Source organism: Sinohyriopsis cumingii, chromosome 2 (assembly GCF_028554795.1).
Source record: "Sinohyriopsis cumingii isolate HCF-2022 chromosome 2, ASM2855479v2, whole genome shotgun sequence".
NCBI lineage: Eukaryota > Metazoa > Mollusca > Bivalvia > Unionida > Unionidae > Sinohyriopsis > Sinohyriopsis cumingii.
The window spans coordinates 91,757,608-91,783,782 of NC_142962.1; the positions used below are offsets into that span (position 1 = coordinate 91,757,608).

General features: G+C 35.1%; 1 protein-coding gene across 2 annotated transcripts in view; it reads left to right on the forward strand.

The window, feature by feature from the left end:
* The first annotated feature begins 8,688 nt into the window (after window positions 1-8,688).
* The window catches only part of LOC149805367 (uncharacterized), a 66,546-nt gene continuing 49,059 nt past the window's right edge, over window positions 8,689-26,175 (forward strand). The window contains exon 1 of one of the 2 annotated variants that reach the window (XM_089949758.1): window positions 8,689-9,182. In XM_089949758.1, coding sequence (XP_089805884.1) covers window positions 9,108-9,182 — 75 coding nt within the window. In that variant the 5' untranslated portion in view covers window positions 8,689-9,107. The remainder of the gene's footprint in view (window positions 9,183-26,175) is intronic. The other variant, XM_089949764.1, reaches the window with a different exon arrangement.

Genomic DNA, 26,175 nt, shown 5'->3' on the forward strand with positions numbered 1-26,175 from the left:
ATGGGAAACTGGAGGAGTAATGTTTATGTATAGACAAAGCCAGCATTTTTAAATTTACGAAGACCGATTTATAGTGCAAATTGAGTATGTATATAACACAGATAGGTCACATATCCCTATAGTTTGTACATGACGAGGCCAGAAGATAATCATGTTACCTGAAATAATCTTCCAACCATCAGCTTGTAACATCAGAACTTTGTTTCATCATCATCATCATCATTAGATTCCTACTACAACTGGATCAGACCGGGTTGGCTACCGTGGCGTGTTTTTGGGCGAGACACTTTACCCTGTTTGCCATTATTTAACCCATTTGTATTGTTACGCCGTTAAACACCAAACCAGTCCATATCAATATCGTCATTATCATCATATCATCTATTTCTCCATCGTCTTCAGTTTCATTAACATGATTGTCGTCTTTGTCTTCGCCTTCTTCTTGATTGTAATATATTACTCATGTTGTAGTAAGTTTTGCAATAAATATGAATCATGTACAGCGCTTATATTGGTGTAATTTATGCCAAACAGACGGTAACGTGCTAGTCTATACAAGATAGATGAAGATACATAATTTAGATACGCTGCAATTGTATCAAACTTAAAATCTACTTCAGTCTGAGTGTGTGCGTGCGTTCATGTGTGTGTGCGTATGAAAGAGAGAACCTTGTGTGTTTCAGAGAACGTGTGTGTGTATGTGTGTGCGTTAGAGAGAGAGCAGAGAGCATGTGCCTGTACTAGCGATAGCACGTGTCTGATTATGAGAGAGCGAGAGCTGGTGTATGTGTATGTTCTTGTGTGTGTGTGTGTGTGTGAGAGAGAGAGAGAGAGAGATATCGCCCGCCCATCCACCCACCCAGCCGCCTGACAGTCAGTCATTCTTTATTCCCTTCTTGCACAAAGTTATCTACAGTCATTCTTTTTTCCCTTCTTGCACAAAGTTATCTACTTTATCTAGTCTTATGGTTGACAACTGAAAAGACCATGACTTATCTGACTTACTAGCAAAGTATCAGTTACTGCTTATGGGTTGTCCTATGGTGGCTGGCCGACGAATCGTATCGAGCAAATTGCCAACCCTGGTTTTATACAAGACTGAATGGCTTTGTCAAAGACTCTCAGACATTTCCAAAGTTGTTACTTTACAACCGATTCCGAATGAATCCACGAAAACATGACCATTTCAATAAATTTGGACGAAGTTGTTAATCCTTTGTTTAGATCGTTCACTAAAATATGGGTGTTCTGAAAAGTCAGACTTTTCTAAAATTAAATATGCGATTTAGTGGGAGGAGCCTGTTTAAACGCCGTTCTACTTACCGAGGTTACTGCGTCGTAAATGTTGAAATGGAAATACCCCCAATTTTTCTTCAGTATTTTTACACGCCTATAATTAGCTTCAAAACGTACGATTTCTCGACGACAGGTGTATATTATAATTGATAAGATAATCTGCGGTGTCACTGAGTACAACTCAAATCGCCAACAAACCTTAAATCACTTTTTTCTATGTATGTACAGATGTGTGTGCGTGGACATATGCGTATCCATGAGTGTGTTTATGAGTGTAGGTTGCAGGAACGTCATGGGGGGGGGGGGAGGAGGAGGCGCCTATATACGAAAATTAACAAGCCCGTCAAGTTCCCCCTCCCCGAACAAATTTAAATGACGTCCCTGCTATTACTATCTCTCTAATCTGTTATTCAGCCTGAGCCAGCGCGTTGATATTTGCATGAATCAAGTTTTGCCACCCTCCAATCAAGTTTTGCCCCTCCCTCCACCGAAAAAAGTTGAAATGACGTCCCTGGTAGATAGGTAGGTCTGGGTGGGTGGATGAATGGTCTGTCGGCAAAACTTGCTGTAGTGAGATTTCCTGCCTCTAGGATCACCATTTTGCCCAGGACTATTTTTTTTTTTTTAAACAACAACAAACAAAAAATTAGGCTAGTTTTCTACGTGCTGGACCCTCATTTCCACGGCATAATAGAGTCAATAATGTGTGAACAGTGTCCTTACAGCTAACCAAGCAAGCTGTTTTCTGAGAAAAATGACTGTGGACTTCCATTTTTAGAATCGCACAGATTATTTATATATTTATTGTCTGGATAGAAGACAGCGTCCATGAAAGAAAGCAGCTAAGCCTGAACAGGGCTTTTTTTTTTAAAAATAAAGCGTAATGACAGATTAAAGGAACAGAGTTAATACACATTCAGTAAAATCTCAATATTCAACTTTTCTAAAATCATGACCATAAGGATTGTACACAAGCGTAAATTATAAACTCTTTTTCATATGAAAATTGCATGAAATATTTAGAGATAATAATTGTACATGTACAACCAAAGATCACGTGAGAGGTTTGATTCGAAATGAAAATACCAGTGACCCTAGATGAAACTGTCACAATTTACCCAGCATACCCAGCACCAGATACTGCAGCATCCGATACCAAGTCGAGGAGACAGTGATGACTCAATGCCTCCGTAATTATTCACTCATCTACGTTCTTCCTAAGTACAGCAAGAAAGAAAGAACTTTAAATCATCATTTATGCCACAAAAAGAAACTGACAGCGTAATCCTAGATAAAACAAATAGTATTTTTTTAATCACTGGTCGGTTTTGCCCCTAGAATGGAATTATTTGCCAAGGAATGCATGCGATTTCTTGTAATTTTCATACGCTATTCTTAATAAAATTATTTACGAAAAAGCATGAAGACCTCTTAAAATCTGGCCGCCAAATTTAGTACTGTCTGATCTATTTAATGGACGGTATGTTTGGATTTTGCAATGAGATTCATTTGACAATTTACTCCTGAGAAAAAACTAACAAACAAACAAACAAAAAATGAGTATGGCCGTAATAATGAATAAATAAGGTATTTGTTAAGAAATGTTCACGAAAATATAACGTACTGGGCAAGAAATAAAAGTCTTGAAAACAGTAATTTAGACCAATTGCTTAAGACAAGATATAATAAAGTAAATTCTTGCAAAAATAGTGCTTACATGTTTTACACACTTATCCAGAATAGTCAGTGTGTTGGAAGGGTAAGCTAAGTTAGCATAGCTAACATACGCTAAATTATCGTTTTGAAGTTAAAATAAAACCCATTTAAAAAAAAAGAAACAAATTATAAACTGATTTCTACAAAACACAATTTTAAAATATTTTTGTTTTGTTTTGATAAATGTATGTATGTATGTATGTATGTATGTATGTATGTATGTATGTATGTATGTATGTGTGTGTGAGAGTGTGTGTGTGTGTGCACTGTACAGAGTGCTGAGATCAATCACCATAATGCACTCATAACTCGTAATGTTACTGTGTTACTTGTGACAAATTTTCTGTTTACATTCTGTCTATTACCGCCCCCTTTTTAAAAAAATAAAACCACAGACACACCAAGGTCATGGGTGTCCATGTTATCTGTGTAGGACTACGACTCTTTCCAAATTACTGACATTGTAGCTCAGAGGTGCCTTTAAGGTGAAAACAGTGAAGCAAAACAACAAGAACAAAGTCTTTAAAGCGGGAATAGCGAATGAAAACCAAATTATTGTTGCGTGTCTATGATGCAGATAAAAATAAACAGTATTTTGTAGACATCACTTTGCCCTCAATCCCCTTGTCCCCATCAAAACATGCACGACTCTATTTCTTTTATTGATTAATTAATTGGCTGCTTGCCAATTGATTGGCCTATATTACATTATAGATGGAAATAACTCTTTGTCCATCAAATTGGAGATTTCGTAGTAGTTCATCTTATTTAGTCTGAAACTGGAAGACAAAATACAATGAGAACAGTTTTAAGAAAAGCGTAAAAAGTATAAGGTATTATAAACTATAACAACTTTAATAAAGGACGGACAAATAATAATAATAATACGCTTATTTACATGAAAATTTATATTATATTATATTATATATATATATATATATATATATATATATATATATATATATATATATATATATATAATGATTAAAATTTACACACACACACACACACACACATATATATATATATATATATATATATATATATATATATATATATATATATATATATATATATATATATATATATATATATATATATATATATATATATATATATATATATATATATATATATATATATATATATATATATATATAATGATTAAAATTTACAGTCATTTCATTAAAATGGAGCTATTTACAGAAAATGACAGCAAGATATCCGGAATGTTTGAATCGCAAAACATATATTACTTTACAAAAGTAGTTTAACCCTGATTTATGTAACTGTGTTAGCTACTGATGACGAAAGGCATTACTAATGTAGAAAAAAGATAAGAAAAGAAATATCGAGCGAACTTTTTTACTGTAGTAGTATCTGAAATGAAACCAAGAAAGCCTCATATTTCAGGTGTGCTAGTAATTAGCAGGTGGACGGCAATAGGGTCAGTGTATCAAGGAGGATCGAGAGGTTTTGACAGACACGTAACATTTGACTTTATAGAACATGCCATCATGCATTGATAGAAAATATATACTGTCTGAAATATGATACTCCTTTAAAACGTACTGAATAAGACAATGGTGTGTGTGTGTGTGTGTGTGTGTGTGTGTGTGTAATAAATACCAGCCAAACAAATACTAATTATACGAACCTTCTCTGAAGAGCCTTTGAACCGTTTACAAATATCTGATGTAACTCGTATAATCCTCGTCATTTTCACTGATAGATTTATGTCCCCTGCTTCATCTTTTACGTGTGTGTGTGTGTGTGAGAGAGAGAGAGAGAGAGAGAGAGAGAGAGAGAGAGAGAGAGAGAGAATTTACGTATAGTATAATTGGTATACGAATACAATACATTAATGCTGATACAATATTTGTAAAGGTCATTATGGGTCCAAATAATTGCAAGGGGAAAAAAAATGCTCGAATAACAATACTTCCGACAAATATATGTTGTTGTATAATTTCTGAAAATGTCGTTAATAATAATTTGATTCCTACCCGTATGGAACAAATCATAACATTTTCCCAAAAGACCCCCAAAAGTTTAAAGTTTGAGTAAATTTTTTTTTATTATTTGTGGCCCGACAAATTTGCTACTATAACAAAATAATTACGTAAATGTACGAAACAGCAATCGACTGAGCTAGCTCCCAAAGTAAAGTAAGTAAAACTTTATTTTTACAAAATAAACAAAAACTGGAGTAAGTGAGTGAAAGCTAAGTGTAGTGTTCTGCAGAATTAATGTAAAAAATGGGGTGGATTTTCTTACCACATCTTAAGGACCCACTTCGATCTGACAGAATTACCATGTTACTAAATAACGAAATCGGAGATAAATATTCTCTGACATGAAGACGTGATATACTCTGTATTTATATATCGTTTAACTTCGGTGATCACTATAAAATTTATTCCGCACTGGTTGATGATTTTGGAGAAATTATTCTTAGGAAACGTCGCATAACATTCATTGTCCGTGTTTTCTACACTTTATTTCATATACCTAGGAAATTAATGACTTGAATTTGTATGCGAGACTATAAATGAACACTGAGCATACCGATTTTTTTCACACACTGGAGATTTCAATTATGGATATTGGAATAAAACATTGTTATTGCTTTTTTGTACAATCCTGCTATTGTTGTAGATATTTCAAAATGTTATTTGATTGTATTTTGATTAAATAAATTGAAAAGACCTTAGCATTTTTACATGATACTGCTTCAAGAGTAATTAGCCTGGCCATTTTGGAAGTGTGTCGATTCGTACAGACCCGGCCCTAGTATGTGCAGGGCCCAAGGCAGCATGCGGGGCTCCATGGCAGCAAGCGATGAACGGCTCCCCCAAGCAGAAAAAAATTGCATTGCGAAGTTGATTATGTGAAAGCGCGGGGCCCAAGGCGGCTGCCTCGTTCACCTTGCCTTAGGGCCGGGCCTGGACTTGTAGAAATATTATCGAAGATATAAAACGTGTTGACATAAAAGTCGGAAATGTGATAAACAGCCTTTTCTGCATAATAATTTGATCGTCATATAGAATTACTCGTTCGTACTCTGACAAGTCAGTGAAATGGCATTTGCCATTTCGGGACCAGATAAGAAAAGAAGAAAGCTGATCGGTTTCGAAACAGCAGCGTGTTGTTGCAGAACCAGGTCAAAGTCAAGATAGAACACCGACCTTTAGAGGACCCATATTTGCAAGACAAGGTTCTGATATGTCAACTTATCTACACCTTGGCGGATCGATCAGATATATATTTGAGTGCCGTGCACTAGCGACATCTATTGGTTTCACGAGTTTCCTCCCATAGTATGAAATGCCAACTAACATAGCGTTTAACAGCGGCGGCCGAAAATGGTGAAAGCAAATGACATCAGAAGGATAGTTTGAAAGTTTAATATCGAAAGTCTTATTACATAAAAGAAAGAAGCTATTACATGTATATTTGAAGAGAACGAAGTATTTGTGCAAACACGGACCGACAGTGGACTATCGCTTATTTATTTAATCCCTTCCAGTTGTGCACACCCCCTGACTAGATCATTGAGGAACGGTGTTAAAATTGTAACAGCTTTAGTTTGATTGGATACGGTGGCCTGTCACCATATATAATGAAATTAACTGGAATGAAGAACTGAAATATCTGATCGATCTGCGATAGTGTAGATAGGTTAACATATCGGAACCTTGGCTTGCGATATTCAGGGCCAGGTTAGGTTGAATGATAACGTTAACTTGAAAAGAGGAAAAAATTTATTACTAATATATTTTTTTTAAAAATTTGATTCTATTCATGGAAATTTATTCATAATCTTCTAACTTTGTATAATTTGGGACCAAAGATAAGACACTGGGTAAAAGATTTTATTGTAATATCTCACGATTACGAGGGTGGTGGGGTTGGGAGTAATATTAATCTTTTGGACAGCAGGATCGCTTTACAAAGTCTGACGATAAGAAATTATTGCGTCCCGACTGCTATTAAAAGTCTCCACAAATAGAGTTTATCTCGGTCCCCACGCATATGCCTGGCATTTGCATCAGTGGTAAAAAGCCAAGCGCGGCTTGCATAAAGACCAATATTTTATTGCTATTTGATACAAATATGTATGTTGAAGCTTGAATAAAATCCCTGTATCGTATCGTACAGTATTGTGTACTATAGTATTGTATTGTATATTTCACGAATATGAAACAATACTGAGGAAAGCTTAAAATCTTTAAAGACAGAGTACAAACCTCGATCCAAAAGTCAACTGATTATCACAATACACACACGAGAACAGTAAATATGGAATTATATATATATATATATATATATATATATATATATATATATATATATATATATATATATATATATATATATATATATATATATATATATATATATATATATATATATATCGGAAGAACGCTTATTATTATGTTGTACATTGTATTGAGGGTTCGCTTAAACTCGTACCAATTCAATTTTCCTTGCAGAGATAGTGTTTTTTCAACAGAATTATTTTTTGCATCAATCAAAATTAAAACGCACTAAAAAAGATTTTTCCGCGAGCATAGATATAAAAGATAAAATAATTCCACCTCAGCTACCTTCAAAGCTCTTTTACATTTGCCCAACACATTCTTGTGACAAAACAGTTGGCATAGCTACCGACGTTAATCGGCTGAACTGTCTCTTGTGTGATCAATGTATTGACCACCAATCATGCTATCTAAACGAATTTAGTTAATATAATTTTTGACTTGGAGGAGAAAATTGCCGTCAAAGTTGACATTTACATGGTCTATTTTTTTATGTATAAGATATAACACAGCTTGGGGTGTTTTATGAGTGTTATTTTTAAACACCTCCACTCGGTGTTTTATGGTATTTATGACGCAGTACCTAGTTGTCTCTGTTGATATAGTACGTGGCCCTTTGGGGCATGACTGACTTGAGAATCTGAATTGGTGTTGGTGGTGTCAGATTTATTAGACCTTATAAGCACAGTTCACTTGTTCTGTCATTTTGAAATAAAAAGTCAAAATAAATGGATCCATGAGCTATTCTGGGTATTTTTAGAACAATTAAAATTTTGATTTTGATTTGCTAGATTTTATGCATTTGAAATCGAAAGTTATTTATTACTAAATGTACTTGGAAACTTGCTGAAAAATAACAATACGCCTGCAAAAAAACTAGCACACATGGATCTCGCTGAGCTGTAGACCTCTTTAACAAAAATATTTATTATATCTCCATCCACTAATGTCCTAGGATATTTCTTAGGTGGGGCACTTTCTGACTGTATTTTCAAACTGAAGTAACAGAGTTTTTGATTGTGCACATATCATCATTCCTCAGTCTCTCGAACTTTCCTTTTTAACTGCATTTTGTTTTTCTTGTTTTCACCTAGGACGTCACAAGGGGGGCAGTGGGGCCAATTCCCCCCCCCCCCCGAATTTGCATGTGCTGTAAAATGTAAAATTGATGTTGCCTATATACGAAAATTAACAAGCTCGATATGTTTTGCCCCCCCCCCCCCCAAGTTTCCCATCCCCCCCGAAAAAATTTGAAATGACGTCCCTGGTTTTCATCATGCAAAGTTAGTCAACTAACTTCAGAAAATGAGTGAGAGCCGTAGAAGGGACAGGGGGTGTGACCATTCGGACGACATCGGTCTCATTCATTCTTTTAAGCAGTTTAGCAATGCTTTATGAGAGTTATTGAATTGTTTAATGGAAATATTCTCCTGTTACACTAATAACACCGGTTATAAAAATATGTGAATGGGAGTTTTGAGCCGTGTGATATTTATTGATTGCCGAATCTCATTAACAAACAGCCTGCATTTCAACCGCACCACAGTGTTGTCTATCGCCTTCTACGTAACCCTCGTGGAAATCTGATAGTTCAAATAACGCGGGGATCGGTACATAGCGCCTTTGGCAAGTTTGGTCCCGTTAAAAGACTGTGCCTATCAACATACACACACACATACACAAAACGTCTTACAACAGTGTGGCTCTTACAACTGAGGGACGAGATGGTTTTGAAAAAGTGGGATTACCTGTCAAACTGACCCAGAGGAGACCATGAGTACGCCCGAGAGTGAAGAGCATGGACAAGGAGGAGACGGTGACACCTCAACGGCTACTGTGACCCCGCCGGTAAGAAGTATATATATATATAATTAGACATAGTAACGAGGTAACCACAATGTGTATACAAACAGGTTGTTTACCATAAGCGCCAAATCGCAAATTAGCGATCAAGAAGAGAGAGAGTGATTGCACCTTCACAATACAGTTAACGTAAGCTGTATTTATGAAGAAGGAAAAAAAAAAAAAAAAAAAAAAAAAAACAGCCTGACATTGTGATTGTGTTTAGCTGTAAATTGTGACTAAATACTAAATAACTATGTATATGTGTATATGTGTTATAAGTTTATGTTCGCCTGACAGGTATGTTGATACTATAAGACGTGGGTGCCATGGCACGTATGTACATACATGACTTGGCATATACGAAGTAATATGGAAATGTGTTGGTAGGTAACTGTATTGGTAGGTTGATGTATCTGTCAGTTGTTAGATGAACAAGTCTGCAAGAAGCAATTATAGTCTGTTTGATACAGTGGCGTACTAAGGGTGTACGGCGCCTTGGGCAACGATGTTGGCCTAAAAGGGTCTTGGCACCGCAAGACCTATGGCGCCCGGGGCAACGGCTCTGTCCGCCAATCCCCTCTCCGTTAGTACGCCACTGGTTTGATACACCTAGATTGGCCGTACAAGTGAAATAGCACAAAAATTACGAGATAAATCTAACAATTTTTCACGCTAATTTTGAATTATATTAAAGTATGAAATCGGACCGAGGCATTGTCTGTTTTTCTTCTCTTTTTCTTTGCTATCATCTTTTTATACGCATTTATCACAAATGGTTGTCCATACAAAAACGAACAGTTGATAAGAAGGGCTGCAATGTGTTAAGACTTTATGGTCTTAAACTAAGTTACAGAACAAAGCGAGAACCAACAGGTTTTATAACATTCAAAAACATATTTATTTCCCAAGAATACAAAGTGAAAATTTAAAATGGATTTACACTAATTTGAATTAAAGCCCAAGTAGTCATAAACGTTCAATTAAAAGTCCCAATGTATAAAATTCCAATTGAATTCCAGTAGTATTCCAAACAAATTTCAATATCGAATGTTGCTGTACCTGTTGCCTCGAATGTGCCAGTGGCATGGAATGTGGCGGTATGCTAACAGTCTTTTGATGTATCACAATAATATAATCTAAAATGGTAATGACTGAATTCACTATAATTCCAAATGAATCCAAGAATACTACTGAGCGCTTTATAATTCCAGTGAATAATAGTTGAATAAATAAATAAATCCAAATTAAAAACTGAACACATCAATAAGACTGATTCTGCTTCAGTTGTTAAATCAAGAATGGGTAATCCCAATGTAAACAAGATTATATACCCCTCAACTTGATCTTGATCACAATTGCCATTTTCTGAAAATACTCTGTGTACTTAATGGAAGTTTCTAAGGTCAGAGTCAAGACTTCAATCAAATTGAAGTAAACATGTTTACTACTAATAATGATCTGACTATTTAACCCACAATGATAGAGAAATATTCACTATGTATTATGTTGTTTACAAAATAAATGTCACTAGTCAGGTACACCATTAACTTAACTTTGGACAAGGTCTGGTACAAAATACAGATGTACATAGCACATAAACATCAAGAAAATCCAACAAATAATACAAATTAAATATGCATAATGCATAATATGCAGAATGTAGATGAAGCGTGCATTGCTTAAGGCCATCACAAATGCCTCATGCACCTTTTGAAACGTTAACCATTGGTTGCAGCCAATCTCATATGAACTGTGCGCTATTACATCTGTTAAATAACGCCGGATTAGCTTATCCCAATTAAATGCTTAATTTTGAACTACTGAAGTATTAAGCAAATTTTTAAACCTTACTTTAAGATAATATGAAGAAAAAAGAGTCCATCCTACTAACAGAGTTGACTGACCATTGTGTGGAAAGTAAGATCTGAAAAATATGAAATTTCAAGGCCAGTCAGAAGGCACCAAAAGAGACTATAGGATGGGACATGCACATATGACAAAATATAAATGTAACAGTATACATACAAATTCGTTTTGTTCAAGACTGCACAGTTTATTATTAAGTTGCCTGGCTTTAACTGTTTTGCCTCTGCTTGATGTTATTATTCATTTTTTATTTCCATGTTCAAATTCTTGACTGGTTCCTTGCTGCATTAAGACAAATTTACAGTTCTTGTGTGTGCGTGTGTGTGTGTGTGTGTGTGTGTGTGTGTGTGTGTGTGTGTGTGTGTAAAGAATAGCAATGCAATGTTTGCCGTATGTTGACTTAAGTTTTACTTTTCTTGAGTGTGTACATATTGCCAAACATGCGGTCGGTCATCTGCTCTTTCTCTTAAAATTTGCATGGTTTGTACAGCAGCGAATAAAGTGTCTGTCTTTCTCTGTCTCTGTCTGTCAGTCTGTTTCTCTCTCTATGTATGTATGTATGTATGTATGTATGTATGTATGTATATATATATATATATATATATATATATATATATATATATATATATATATATATATATATATATATATAGTACGTAATAAGTGAAAAGTTATAAATTATCAACTTAAATATCATTTAGATGTTCAGGGATATTCTGTTTTGCGAAAAATGTATTTATATGAGCTAAAATAGACAATTTGATATTGCACTCTTCGCGCAATAAATCACGGCATTGAGATACCACTAAGCTATTGCATTATAATTATCTTGTTTCATGAACATCAAGCAAGATGCAACGAGCGTTACATTTTTATATGCATTAGGCCTTGCGTACAGTGCACGTGACAACTATCACGATGTCATGTGAGTGGGACTGTCATTGTTTTCGGTACTAATAATAGCCAAGAGAATTCCGAAACATTCTTGAAATACATACTATAAAATGACTTATTTGCTTGTTTACAGTTTGCTTCTTTTCGGCTCTCATAATCCGGCAAAGCTTCGGGTATCTTCGGGTTTCATGAGTACTTCGTTCATAATACCCATCTAATGATAATCAAAAGTACTTGTCATTAACTACTTATCCAACAGAAATCGTATACGTATTGATAAATCCGATATATATTAAATTTGCTTGTACGTCAGCTATTGTAGTTGTATGTTTTTCCACAAGTGTATGAAAAAGCACTTCCCACAAAACCATAGTGATTTTAATTTAGAGAAGAATTTTTCTTGCTTTGCAAAATTACTAGCTGATCAGGTTAGATATACGAACAATTGCATATTTTAAAAGAAAGTAGTTCTTTAAGTTCTGTCGGATGTTATGATTGTCACTAATCGTAAATGGTCAAATTAGGTATAGCTTAGTGAAGGTGAATATGATATGGATACATGTATTTATCACTGTGCATTTCTGCTGTGAATTCTACGGTGTGTCGAATAGGTCTCGTATAGGGAAAGAGTTGACCCTTCTTTGCACAGTTATTGATATACATACTAGTGTTGATTTAGTGACATATTTCTATATTTGCGAGAAATATTTATACAGTTTTGTGTATGACATTTGAACACTGGGTAAATAAGTTTTTATCGTTGTACAGTGTAGTCATTTACAAAGACATGGTGTGCTTTAGAAAGCAGGATACAAGGAGACAGCTTAACGTAGCTGGTAGTCTACATAAAGGGGTATTTTTAGACCAAACTCTTTCTTTTTGTGCATTTTAGCTAGAGTCAATTGCTAGTAAATACAGTGAATTACCAAAAGTGGTAGGATAGAATAGAATAGATAGATAGATAGATAGATAGATAGATAGATAGATAGATAGATAGATAGATAGATAGATAGATAATGTAAAAATATTGCAGACTGTTCATTTTAGGGATCATCTTAATATTTGGGACTACAAACTGTGTCGTTTTTATTTTTGCCAAAATACTTGTAGAACTTGTCTTCATCATAAATTGCTGCTTATGGCTAGTACAGGCCTCCCTACCTTATTTATGAACTGCTGTCAATGTTGTTCAGGACTGATTCGAATCCATTTTATTTGCAAACAGTATGTGCATAAAAACAGCTCTTGTTGAATGTCTCCAAGTTTTACACAAATTCCACTTCTCCCTGCCACTAAATGAATCATTCATAAGTGTCAGTGTCATTCCATATCCACAAAATGAATTATTCATAAGTGCCAGTGTCATTCCATATCCACTACATACAGACTCCATATTGCTGTACACTAAATGAATCATTCATAAGTGTCAGTGACATTCCATATCCACTACATACAGACTCCATATTGCTGTACACTGCAAGAACGTTTGTGGACAAAAAGGTATGGATTTGTTTAATTATAAGTTATTCTTGTATGTATCTATTTAATTATAAGTTATCCTTTCACAGAATCACTGCTAAATGTTGTAGATATTTAGCATTATTATTACCTTAATTTTTAGCCATTTTGTCACACAGTACCATTCCCAACCCACCTGTACTAAATTGTGCATTACCAATATCTCTTAATCACGTTTTGTACAATTATGTAATTGTTTGGTCAGATCAGTGTCCTGTTAGTACTAAAAGCGTCCTTTATTCTTAAATTTGATTAACTGAGGGCTGTATGATGTAAAATAGCTTTAGAAATGGATATGGTTGAAACATGCGGATTGATTGTGACCCTCTGCTCGGGTCTATCTCAGTAAGTACTCTGTTAATGAGCGGATATGCGATAGAATGGAAAATAATTTGAGGTTTCAATTGGAACTGTCAATAGCGTCGTTCTCAACTCAGCAGATACATTAATCTATTCAGCTCAATATTCACCACAAAATAAATATTGTACATGTCAAAATTCTGTAATTATCGTTTTTCTTTTTCATCTTGAAACTGAAGTCGATTGTACCCTAATCTATTAAAGCTCAACTCAAGCAGGTTTCGGAACACGACAGGGAGGTATAACTGACACTACTGACACGAGTACTGATAGTACGGATAAAGCTTACTTAGTTGGGCGTGAATTAATAAATTTACTACCGACATTCAAAACTGCTATTGCAAAGTTAGCGGGCCTATTTAGGCACAAGTTCTATTCAGACTCTGCCATTAAGATAGAAAATGCATTGATCACAATATCTTTATAATGGCAGCTACATATTCAAAGATAAGGACACATTCCACACAATGTCTTTATAGTGACAACAACACATTCAATGATATGGACGCATTCCGTGTTCAAAGCCCAGTAAACATTTTCAGTACGTTCGGATTTATACTGGCATTTCATTTGGGCAGGAAAATACATGCTCTATGGTTTCATTACAGTTGATAAATATCTACACTGCTGAAAGGGTCAGATCGGAGCAATCTGATCTGGGTATCACTAGAAACCAACCTGTCATTGGATAATGTGTTGTGTTTTGTCGTATCCATTACACAGAATATCAGTGTTTGGTTTTCGGTGGGTTTTTGTTGTTGTTTTTGTTTTTTGTTTTTCTAACTAAACCATATACCTAATAATGTTTCCAGTAAATTAATTGGAATTTTTATTTGTGCTAAATCTAGATCAGATAAAAACAGAGAAAAGAAGTGTTTCATAAACTCAAGACAGGGCTACACTACTTATTAGACCTAATGTCATGAATTTTCATTAACAACTTATTTGATCTTACTCCAAAAAGATTTTATTTTAATCCCACCCCCCACCCCCACCCCGAGGAAATACGATACAATGTAAGATAATGTTATAAAACATGTGAACGAGTTGATATTCAGGTTTGAATAAGGCTTTACTGTCAATAGTGTGTGAAGCTAGAATCTTCTGTCATTCCGAGCCAAGAAAATTTAACCATTTTACCCTGATATGCGGTTCTTGTCTGGTTAAATTGAGTATTTGTGTTTATATTGCCACCGATTGTAATTTTTGTGAGCATACAAAGCGAGAGCTTGCAATTAAAATTGCACTTAACGTCTTTACGGTCCCTAATCAATCAATAGAGTACAACAACGATACAGTGGAGTCATTTGTGAATAGAAAACTACGGCTTAAACCCGTACAACAAATCTAGTCGGTGACAAAACGACGGTTTACGGCCCAAAGAGAGAATGAACAATATTAACCACACAAAACGGACCAGCCAGTTGTATTGCATTGCACTGAAGTCGATAAGAAAATCAAATATATTTTCGGACAATTTTCATGGAGACCTGTTTAGTAGTGATGAAGGTTACTTGCATTAAATAGAAAGTAAACGTAAAGATCAATGATTTGTTCGTTATATCCGATCAATCATCTATTTTAATCGGTTGGAAATAGTTTCTCCAATTTTCATGGATAATGTCATTGTTTCAAACTTGGAAATGATTTAGTTGCCACCAGTTGTAAAGTTAAACGTTTACCGATACATTTTACGTCTGACATTGTTGGTGCTTGGGCTAGAGAAAGTAAGGATGCATTAACTGGAGGCTGTTATTTATATTATTTTCTTTTCCTTAATGGTTTCATTTTAAAGAAGCAGAAGATGTAAAAAAAAAATAATCGTTTATATTCTACTGTGCAAACTCATCGTGATCAAACGCTTGGTAATTTGACTTTCTGACCAATCTTGGATTATTTTAATTAATCGTTTGACTTTCGGACCAATCTTGGATTATTCTGATTAATCGTTTCAACACTAATAGAAAGCACCCTTTTATCGAATGCTTCTGCGAAAGATAAACATGACGGGTGTGAATTTGCCTGTTTTTGAAAGGTACACAATCACTAAAATTTACGGCCATTCCATTAAAATTGAGTTATTTACAAAAAAATGCCAGTAATATATACGGAATATTTGAATCGCAGTTACGAATCATTTGCATATGACTACGTATAAATACAGTCTTGGGGTTCACTTACAACGATTAAAAATTCCAGAAATGTAAGAAATTGTAAGTGACTGACCGCAAGTGTTGTCCATTTTCCTTTTTATTTTATTTCAACGAACTCTTCAGTCCTTCGTTTAGTGTAAATAGTAACCTATTTAAAAAAATTATCAGAACTGCGTTTCTTTAAAAAGAATAGTCCCCAAAATGAAGTAAAATTACATAAAATAAATATTTTTAGATTTCAGATTATGCGCCTATAGTGATCTTTGGTAAAAGATTACTTATTACTACCCATTTTAAAAGCCTAACCATTTTAAAACAACATGGAAACGTACGTATAAAAGATTGGCTTTGCTGCTCTTGTTCTTTACATGTAATAATACAAACAATATTTGCTAATGTTTTTTTTTTCTTTTTCCATTACTCAGATAGGTTAGATTTGTACATAATATTGGTTATTATGACGTTGAAAATGCACCAAAAATGTTGTTTGACCAGTCGAAGATGTAATGTTAGTTGTAATGGATAGTTGTGTGAAATAATCCTTTTTATTTTAGAGCTTTATTTTCTTTTTGGAATAACTCATGTTTTTGCTCTTGTAATGTCATTTTGAAGCCCATCCGGATTATCTGCACATCAGCGATACGTATTTGGTTTTGTCACAATATATTTTTCAATGCCGAGTAAAGTGCCTTCCCTAAGAACACACCACGATAGCTAACAGAGGCTGGTCCATTGTTAGGATTCGGACCCGCAACCTTTCGGTCGTGAGTTTGGCACCCATACCACGGAACCACCGCGGCTCCATTATGTAAATATATTTATATTTTAACGATGATAGAATGTATTTGTGCAAAAACGTGCAGTGCGTTCTGATTGTATGTATAGTAATATGGGGGTGTAATTGAGATAGACTTCCAGAATCGCTCTGATACAATATGAATAGATCCCATGTACTCCCCGCATACGGAGCCTCTGAAGGAATAGCTTGTTATCAATGCCTGTAAATCCTTGCAAAAATTGATTATAAGCTTTTATAATCACACTGTAGGAACTATGCATGAATAAGTATTGGGATTTGTTGTTTATCAATAATAGATTTACGTGTCCTTCATGGTCATAACACCTTGTATCGTGGCCATTTGATTTTCAATGAGTACAGCAGAAACCAGTTTGAACTGATAGCATTGCAGTTAAAAATATGCAAAAATATTTAATCACCTGCCACCTAAACAAAACAAATTTTTGTTGTTAGTTTCTAAAACTTCACCAGAAAACGACAAAGTCGAAAAGATTTGAAAACAGTTTTGTCAAAACCCTTATAAAGGGTCATAAGAGCACATGCACTTGTGCCTTCACACCTCGGTGTTCATCTAAACAAACCGTCGTGTCCATCTAAACAAACCACTGTGTCCATCTAAACAAACCACTGTGCTCATCTAAACAAATCACCGTGTTCATCTAAACAAACAACCGTTTTCATCTTTAAAAAACCACCGTGCTCGTCTAAACAAACCAGTGTTCATCTATACAAACTACAGTGTTCCACTGAACAAACCACCGTGTCCATCTAAACAAACCACTATGTTCATCTAAACAAACAACCGTGTTCATCGAAACAAACCACCGTGTTCATCTAAACAAACCACCGTGTTCATCTAAACAAATCACCTTGTCTATCTAAACAAATCACTGTTTTCATCAAAACAAGGCACTGTATTCATAAAAACAAACAACCGTGTTCATCTAAACAAACCATCGTGTCCATCTAAACAAACCACTATGTTCGTCTAAACAAACCACCGTGTTCATCTAAACAAATCACTTTATCTATCTAAACAAATCACTGTTTTCATCAAAAGAAGGCACTGTATTCATAAAAACAAACAACCGTATTCATCCAAACAAACACAATGATCATCTAAACAAACCACCCTGATCATCTGAACAAACTACCGTGCCTATTTAAACAACCACCATGTTCATCTAAACAAACCACCGCGTCCATTCAAACAAACCACCGTGTCCATCTAAACAAACCACTGTTCATCTAAGTAAACCACTTTATTCGTTTAAACAAACCACCGTGTTCATCGGTGGTTTAAACAAACCACTGTGTGCATCTATTCGAACCAAAGTGTTTATCTGTACTAACCAGTGTTTATCTATTCAAACAACTGTTTAACTAAACATCCAGTGTTCATCTACACAAACCACGTTGTTCATCTGTACAAGCCAAACATACTTTTCATCCATTCAAACCACAGTAGTCACTGATGTTGCGAAAGAATAATCTCAACTTTACAACTAAATGTTTGGGGCGGTAGTATATTTAAAGGGGACTTGGTCAAATTTTGGTTGAGCTTTCCAAACAAAAAAAAAGAAGAATAAATGGCTTGTTCTAATGGTAACTGATGAACTATTTATTTATACCTGATACTTGATTCCAATGTATAGTTTCTACTGTACTCATTGGAAGTCACATGGGCAAAATACATGTCACAATAACTTCTGTTGGTACAATATAGCGTCCTCTTGTGGTATATATATATATATATATATATATATATATATATATATATATATATATATATATATATATATATATATATATATATATATATATATATATATATATATATATCTGTGTGTGTGTGAAAATCAGTACACTTACCTCGGTCTATTATCGTTTTTTTAAATTCTATTTTATGTTCAACTGTTACGTATTCTATTCAGTCCTCATTGCCATTTAAGATGATCCTGTGAAATACCTCAGTCTGCCTCCATTTACCCTAGAGTGTCTAGTCGCAATATGTTTAGGTGAAATAGCTCAGTCCATTTACTTCAGAGCCTTCGCTATGTCTCCTATAGTCGCCAAAATGTTTGGTATATCTCTGGACAAGTACACTCTCGGATTTTGTACCAGAACATGAGGAGGAAGAAGTTGAAAGGTCTTCCTGAGTCTAAATATAGGAGTTTTAAAGTGACAGTGAAGTATCGCGAACACTGCGAACCTCTCGATACCGTCAATAGACTTTCTTCTCAAGTGGCATGGTCTCATGTTATGGTTCAACGCTTCTGATTTGGTGTATGTCAACGTATGTCATTCATTTTTTCCAAGGCTTTGTTTCTTCTTTTCTACGCACTGAGATACAGCATCTGCTTTTGCATCCATGCCCATCTCTTCTTGCTTTTTCTCTCAGTCTGATGTTTAGAAAGAAGTGCACCATCTTTAAAAGTCTCTGAGTGGTTTTGTCGACGAGGTCATAAGATCCTGCTTTGCAAGGGCTATAGGACAGACGGTACTAATGGTATGGAAAAATGGGAACCAGCCTGAAATGGGTGAACATATAATAGAGTATATATGGGTTAGGCTGACCAGGATTGGTTAATAATGTAAGTTATGGTGTAGGAAAAAGAATCTTTTGAGAGCTTATCCTAGTTGTAAGTGAAAAAACATAGGGACATTGTTTTATTGATGGAATTTCGGTCCTTTAACAGTCTTGAGTTTGGGACACTCATTACTAAAATTAGCACCTGACTATTTTGTGCGGAATTGAAAGCACGTGTTTCAAACACATGTAGGTCCAGAAAATGCCGCGGCTCATATCCTTTCCTCTAAACGGAAGCTGACATCCAGGTTTCATATTGTGACGTTCTGTTGTATTGGGGTGGGGTTCTCCCAATATAATTTAATTAAATTAAATTGAAAGTTCCACCCTGGCTCGTTAGGTTAGAAAGTTAAATTAGTGATGATGTAGATTTACAGCTCTGAGCCCCCAGTCAGCAATGCCGACGGTTAAATTATAGAGAACACGAAGATGAAATTCAATCAATAACAATTTAATAAATGTGATAATTTAAAACGATAACTTCCAATCACTCGTCTTTCCCTCGACCAAGTGACAGCCTAATTCATCCCGTGATTTACAGTGTGAGTTCGATTTTCCCCCGTCCTTGCATCTACTCATCTATTTCTTCCCGCTGATTCCTTCCTTCTTTCCGCTCCTCTAACTCCTCCTTTGTCTCTGTTTCCTCTCTACTATCTCCTCCAGCTTCGCTCCAGACTTCAACTTCTCCTTTCTTCTCCTTTCCCTCTCTATTATCTCTTCCAATTCCGCTCCCAGACTTCAACTTCACCTTTCTTCTCCTTCCCTCCTTTCCTCCGTCTCTCTATCTGAGACTACGGGACCAAACTTTAACTGGTCTGTCCCTCAAAGCTTCCTGTGAAAAACCACAAGGCGTTAACAAATGTTTTATCGAACCTCACCTCACACTATAACGACAATTAACCATCAGATAGCTGTCACTGTTTCGGCCACGCATGCATACACATCGAAATTCCCACACACTTCTTGCAGGGTAAACAATGGCGTAATAACACCGTATCAGCGAATTGTTATACAGACATCAATACATTGCGTCACGTCAGTATATACACATATATATTTAATCTCATCGTACTACAATCTGACAAAATCAGACGCATGTCTGTACATTACAAATATTCAACAATGGCAAAATCTATAATCATATGAACATATGTGTTAGTCTACTATAAAATACCCACATAGTAAATTACAATATTAACTCTTACGACGGCTGGCAAGCTATATAATTCTTTACAAATATCAACTCATTTCTTCAAAATATGCAAACATATTAACAAAACAAAGTAATTCTTCGTACTACGATTCTAGTACTAATAAAGTATACATACGACCTACAATTAAAATGCAGTCGCATTGCACAAAGACCGAACAAATATCGACTGACCTTTTGAAGCTTTCTGTACTTAGAATTTCCCGCTCTAAGATTTTCCCGCCAATAACGAATGGCTATTCGGAGTTACGCTAACCTCTTCTCTGGGTAATTTCTCTCAGCGAACTAACTTTTGCCGGAAAACTCAGGGATATCATTCTACCTAAATCAAGGTCTCCCCCCATCTCGATTCTGATTGGGTGGCGCTGTGCCCCTGTCCAATCGTCTTAGCGGCCAGTTCAACCTGTTTGTCTGTTTGCAGGGGAAAGAAGTTAGGACACTCCCACTTCTTCAGGCAATTTCTTTTGATCTTGGAAACATTTCGACACCTAGGTGATAATTGGCTGTCTGTGACTTCGCAACTCCGATGTCCGGTTCTTCTATTCTAGCCACAACAATCTTACGTAACGGATTAGTGCTAGCCTTCGGCAATGTTCGACATCAAACAATGACCCGTCAGAATTACCTTGATTATACATGTTTCAAACTGGGCTACTCTGGGTCGGGGTAAACATGACACATACATACTGATAAATATAGGTTTGATCATGAGCACTCAAAATTTTTTAAGTCATTGAATTTTTAATATCATGGTGTTTGCATAGGTTTACTATGGGAACTAAATTAGTACCATGAGTACTGTACTTGCTACACACTGGTTTTCGGCGACATGAATACTGAATTCCTGCTGAATAACACAAACGGAACGTCGTAAATCTTAGTTGTGGACAAGAGCTCCTTCAAGCTTGACTTAGTCCGTTTCACTCACGGTTAGATTTGTGACCGAGTCTTCTCCAAATTCAAAGACACGGCCACGCTGCATTTCTTATTCCTTCTGCACGTCTGTAGAGAAGTAGTTTGAGAACTTGGGTAACCTCACGTCTGTGAGCATCAAAGCAGATTGAAGAGCTTCACAAACGGACTCGATACATCCTAGCCTCGAACATCAGCATGTCTTATACTTCGTACCTGTTAATCCGAATGTGGGTTTTGAAATATCGAAGTATTGTTGTGAAGTTCTCGCATTGCTGATCCAGCAGCAGAGTACCTCGTGTCAGGTGATATCGTGAATGTGGAGAGGATTCGATGAGGTGGTTGCCAAGTAGAGCACGAACACAGTAGAAGGTTTGGATGAATGCAGTGCCGCAAAACATGCAAATGTATGGAACGCCAGAGCTGTCTTAAGATGACAATTTTTATTATATGATGTGCAAACATCTTTATATGATGGCTTTCGTCCTTATACGATGTGCAAACATCTTTATATGATGTGCTTTCGTCCTTATACGATGTGCAAACATCTTTATATGATGTGCCTTCGTCCTTATACGATGTGCAAACATCTTTATATGATGTGCCTTCGTCCTTATACGATGTGCAAACATCTTTATATGATGTGCTTTCGTCCTTATACGATGTGCAAACATCTTTATATGATGTGCCTTCGTCCTTATACGATGTGCAAACATCTTTATATGATGTGCCTTCGTCCTTATACGATGTACAAACATCTTTATATGATGTGCTTTCGTCCTTATACGATGTGCAAACATCTTTATATGATGTGCGTTCGTCCTTATATGATGGGATCAGTATGAGGGTCCAAGATGTCAGCATAATTTCGACTCTTGTGGTTTAAGGCACGAGTTATCAGCCAAGACGAGCACGCCAATAGTTGCTCAGCTGCTGAATAATGTGTAGTTATAATTGTCACAAAGCAAGTGGAGTAGATTTTCTCTGGTCCAATTTGCTTGCTGTAAGCATCACTAAACACTGTGAATAACTTGTAACTGAACATGCACTCACTGTATACGACATGACTGGTTTTATGGTATATGGGGTTTCACGGTTAGTGTCTACCCTTGAAAACATCAGAGGGTATATCGGTGCAGCTCACTTCCGGATAGTTTAATCAATTAAGATGGCAGATGTAAATCAAGAAAATGTGACAGACCGCTCACATTATGTAAGCAGGATCGATATCTCACTATCTTAAAAAGAAATTATATCAATATTTGATCAATTATTTTTACATCTTTTTTTCTATCTAACTTGCGCTACTCCCAGCTTTCAAATAAATATTATCTGCCCATTTTAGAACTTCATTATCTTTTCATTACTACCTTATGCTTTAGTTTGTATTATTTGATTGTGCGAAAGTTTATCGCTGTGTAAAAAGTTCTTGCAATTTATCTTGCTTGAAGAATAATGAAAATATGTTTATTTTGTACAGCGTCAATCATAGCAATTAATGGAGGTTGAACAACGAGAAAAATTCTAACTTCTTAAGTTTTTTATTATTATTATTAATTTAGACTGTTGCTTTTCTATTAATGTTCATTATATTTTTCATGAAATAACTTGAGGTTTTTCAAAATGCACACGTCAGCCACGCTTGAACAGACAGGCGCATGTATGAGTCTCCTTGATGATTATTTTAAATTTATTTCCTTGGCTTTTCTATTAATGTTCATTATATTTTTCATGAAATAACTTGAGTTTTTTCAAAATGTACATTTGTCAACTAGCTTGAACAGACAGGCGCACGTGCGAGTCTCCTTGGTGATTATTTTAATTTTATTTCCTTGAACGGTGGGAAATTTTAGAGTATACAGTTTGGAGAAATATCGATGTTAGACACACTGTGCATGTATAGGACATTTGTGGCTCTCACCTATCTGCCTGTCTGTCTGTATGTATGTCTGTCTTCTTTCATCTGGCCCATGGGTATGTATATCATCGAATGAATGTGTGTTCGCATATGTATATTACATAAACATACTTCTGGTTAAAAACGATTATAAAATGATGCTAAGTTAGAATGAGTGACTGATAAATAAAGACAAAAAATATAAATATTTGAGTATCCATTTATTATTGACTTCTAGAGTATGTTCTTACAAGCAGTCTCTTTTTTAAATCATACTGTTTGCAATTTTACATCCGGTCATGTGGATCAACATTGATTTAAAAGGCGAACCATATGACGGAATCTGTGAAATAATTGGATCTAAAAATTTACATATTTGATGCAAGGAAAGTTAAAGAGAATTAAACTAATTTTAAGAAGGCTGTTCCAGATGAATTTGCAGGTGGCAATCATAAATGTTGTCTAAAGACCCGAGCAAATTTGAGAGTTATTACGTGTCAGCATAAGCAAAGGAGAATCATGCTGAAAGTTATTGCATGTACCGTCCGATATTTGATGTTTCAAAAGTCAAAAAGAAAATAAAAACAAAAACCCACAAAAAACACGTCATTGGGCATGCTATTTAATCTGAATATTGTACGATACTTACAAACAAATATGAATAAATATTCCGTCTGCATTAATTACACTCATTTATCGTTATGATAGTTAATGTAATTATTGTTTTGTTAAGTTCCTCTGAATACTTTAAAATACTGTGTTCCATTTTTTTTTAAAAAAAATTCTGGTTTAAAATACTCAGCATTACAAATCAGCTGACGTATCGAACTCGTGTTGTAATTTTCTTATCGAACTTGTGTTATAACTTTCGTAACTCGTGTTATAAACGAACTATTAGCCTTGCGAAAATAACTGAGAAAGAAAGATATGTCAACATATGAAAAATGCTTATTATTGAGATTGTTTTCGTTAAAGTTATATAACCAAAAATGTGCAATAAATGTTTAAAATCAGAGAGCAGAGTGAAATGTTCCTACGAATGTATCTGAAATTATGGATAATGAATTTATATTATCAGGTATGGACAGTGTATTTAATTTAATTATTTGATATCATTTCAGTATGGAAAGTAAATATTATTTAATTATCTGATATAATGTAAGTATGGACACTGAATCTAATTATCTGATTTAATGTCTATAATTATTCTCCTAGTATGAACAAAAGATGTTAGACATATATAATTGATTAATTGGTTTAACCATAATGATCTGTAGTACAGCTAAGATACCTTACTTTGTTGACTTTATGTTTCGCTAACCAAGTGTAGAACGGTGAACTATCCGGAACTGGAAATTTTTTGTGGGCAGGCGCATTGGAGCTAAGGGATGTAATTTTAGGCGCTACGATCACTAACTCCGTTGCAACCGTGAAACCCCCTTATTGATACATGCCTAGTTCCTTTGAAACCATTTCTTCTACTCCCAAGTTGTATGATTTGTAGACAGAGAACAAAGTCAATGTTCTTGTACAGCGTATTAACATGATATCCTTTAGAAAGAGCTAGCATACTTTGGACTGAATCAATTCATTAACGTCTCTTTACCCTGATGAAACAAGAAATGTAGGAAAGTGTCCATACCTACATCAATACAAACTTGTCTTACATAAATGTATCATGAACGTTCCTTAGACAAACGTAAATAATAAATTTCAATAACACGATGTAAAATATTATTTTTTAGATTGATGAATGAATACAGCTAGTTTTGAAAGCCATTGCTTTAATACTGTGCATTCAATCTGTCCTTGCTCTACGGATTGGTAAGTGTGAATTTTCCGTTAGAATGAATTATAACACTGCTTCGACGATGTGCCTGAAGTAATACCAATGAGACTTTTCTCTGTGTCACGGGTAATTCAAACTCCTGATAACTGACTCGTGAGAGAAAAATGAAATAAATATAAATGAAATAAACCCATGATATGTACAGTATATGCTGTTGGATGAAGATGCAAAGAATGATTTCATTAATTTTTATACAAAGGCAGGACATATCATTGGGATGTACTATTAGTATCATTTTCGTGTGGTTTATCGGTAGCTGTCGTTTTCTTTAATAACTGAAATTAATGTGTTGAACTGTAATTGCTGATACTCATTTCTGCTCTCCGAAAAAGAGACAACTGCACGTTTTTTTTAAAAAATATCTAGCCAACATTAGGTAAAAGTATGTACCCTTTTACAGATGATTCAACTTGTGCTGGACCATCCAATCGGGGTACATTTTTTTTAGAATTATAGGAAATAAGTAAGCAGATAAATAATGTTTAAAAATATATGATTATATATGCGTAGAACTTGAATAATGTATGTGAAACTAGCTCATACAGCGAAATAATTTCCAATTGACAGTTAATTTGACGTGACCATGCTGCAGTTCAAAATGTATACTGTTAAATTATTTGCGTAAGCTATTGATGGAGCGAATTCTGCTGTCCTGGCTGTGATTGATCTCAAGTTGGCTGCATGCTGTAGACCCCAAAGAAATGGCGACAGTATCAGAGGACCCCTGTGCAAACACAACATAAGCTATTGCTAATATATATAATAAACTTATATCTACAGTATCATTTTCTTCATTTCGATGATCTTAAGATTAATTCATTTCACTTATTTCATTTGTTTTAAAAGCGAAGAAATAGATAAGTCACCGTTAGAAAATGAATTGGGATACACACCATACACAACTAGCAGTTAGGTAGTATCTCCACTATCGGAATAGTGCGAGCAGGA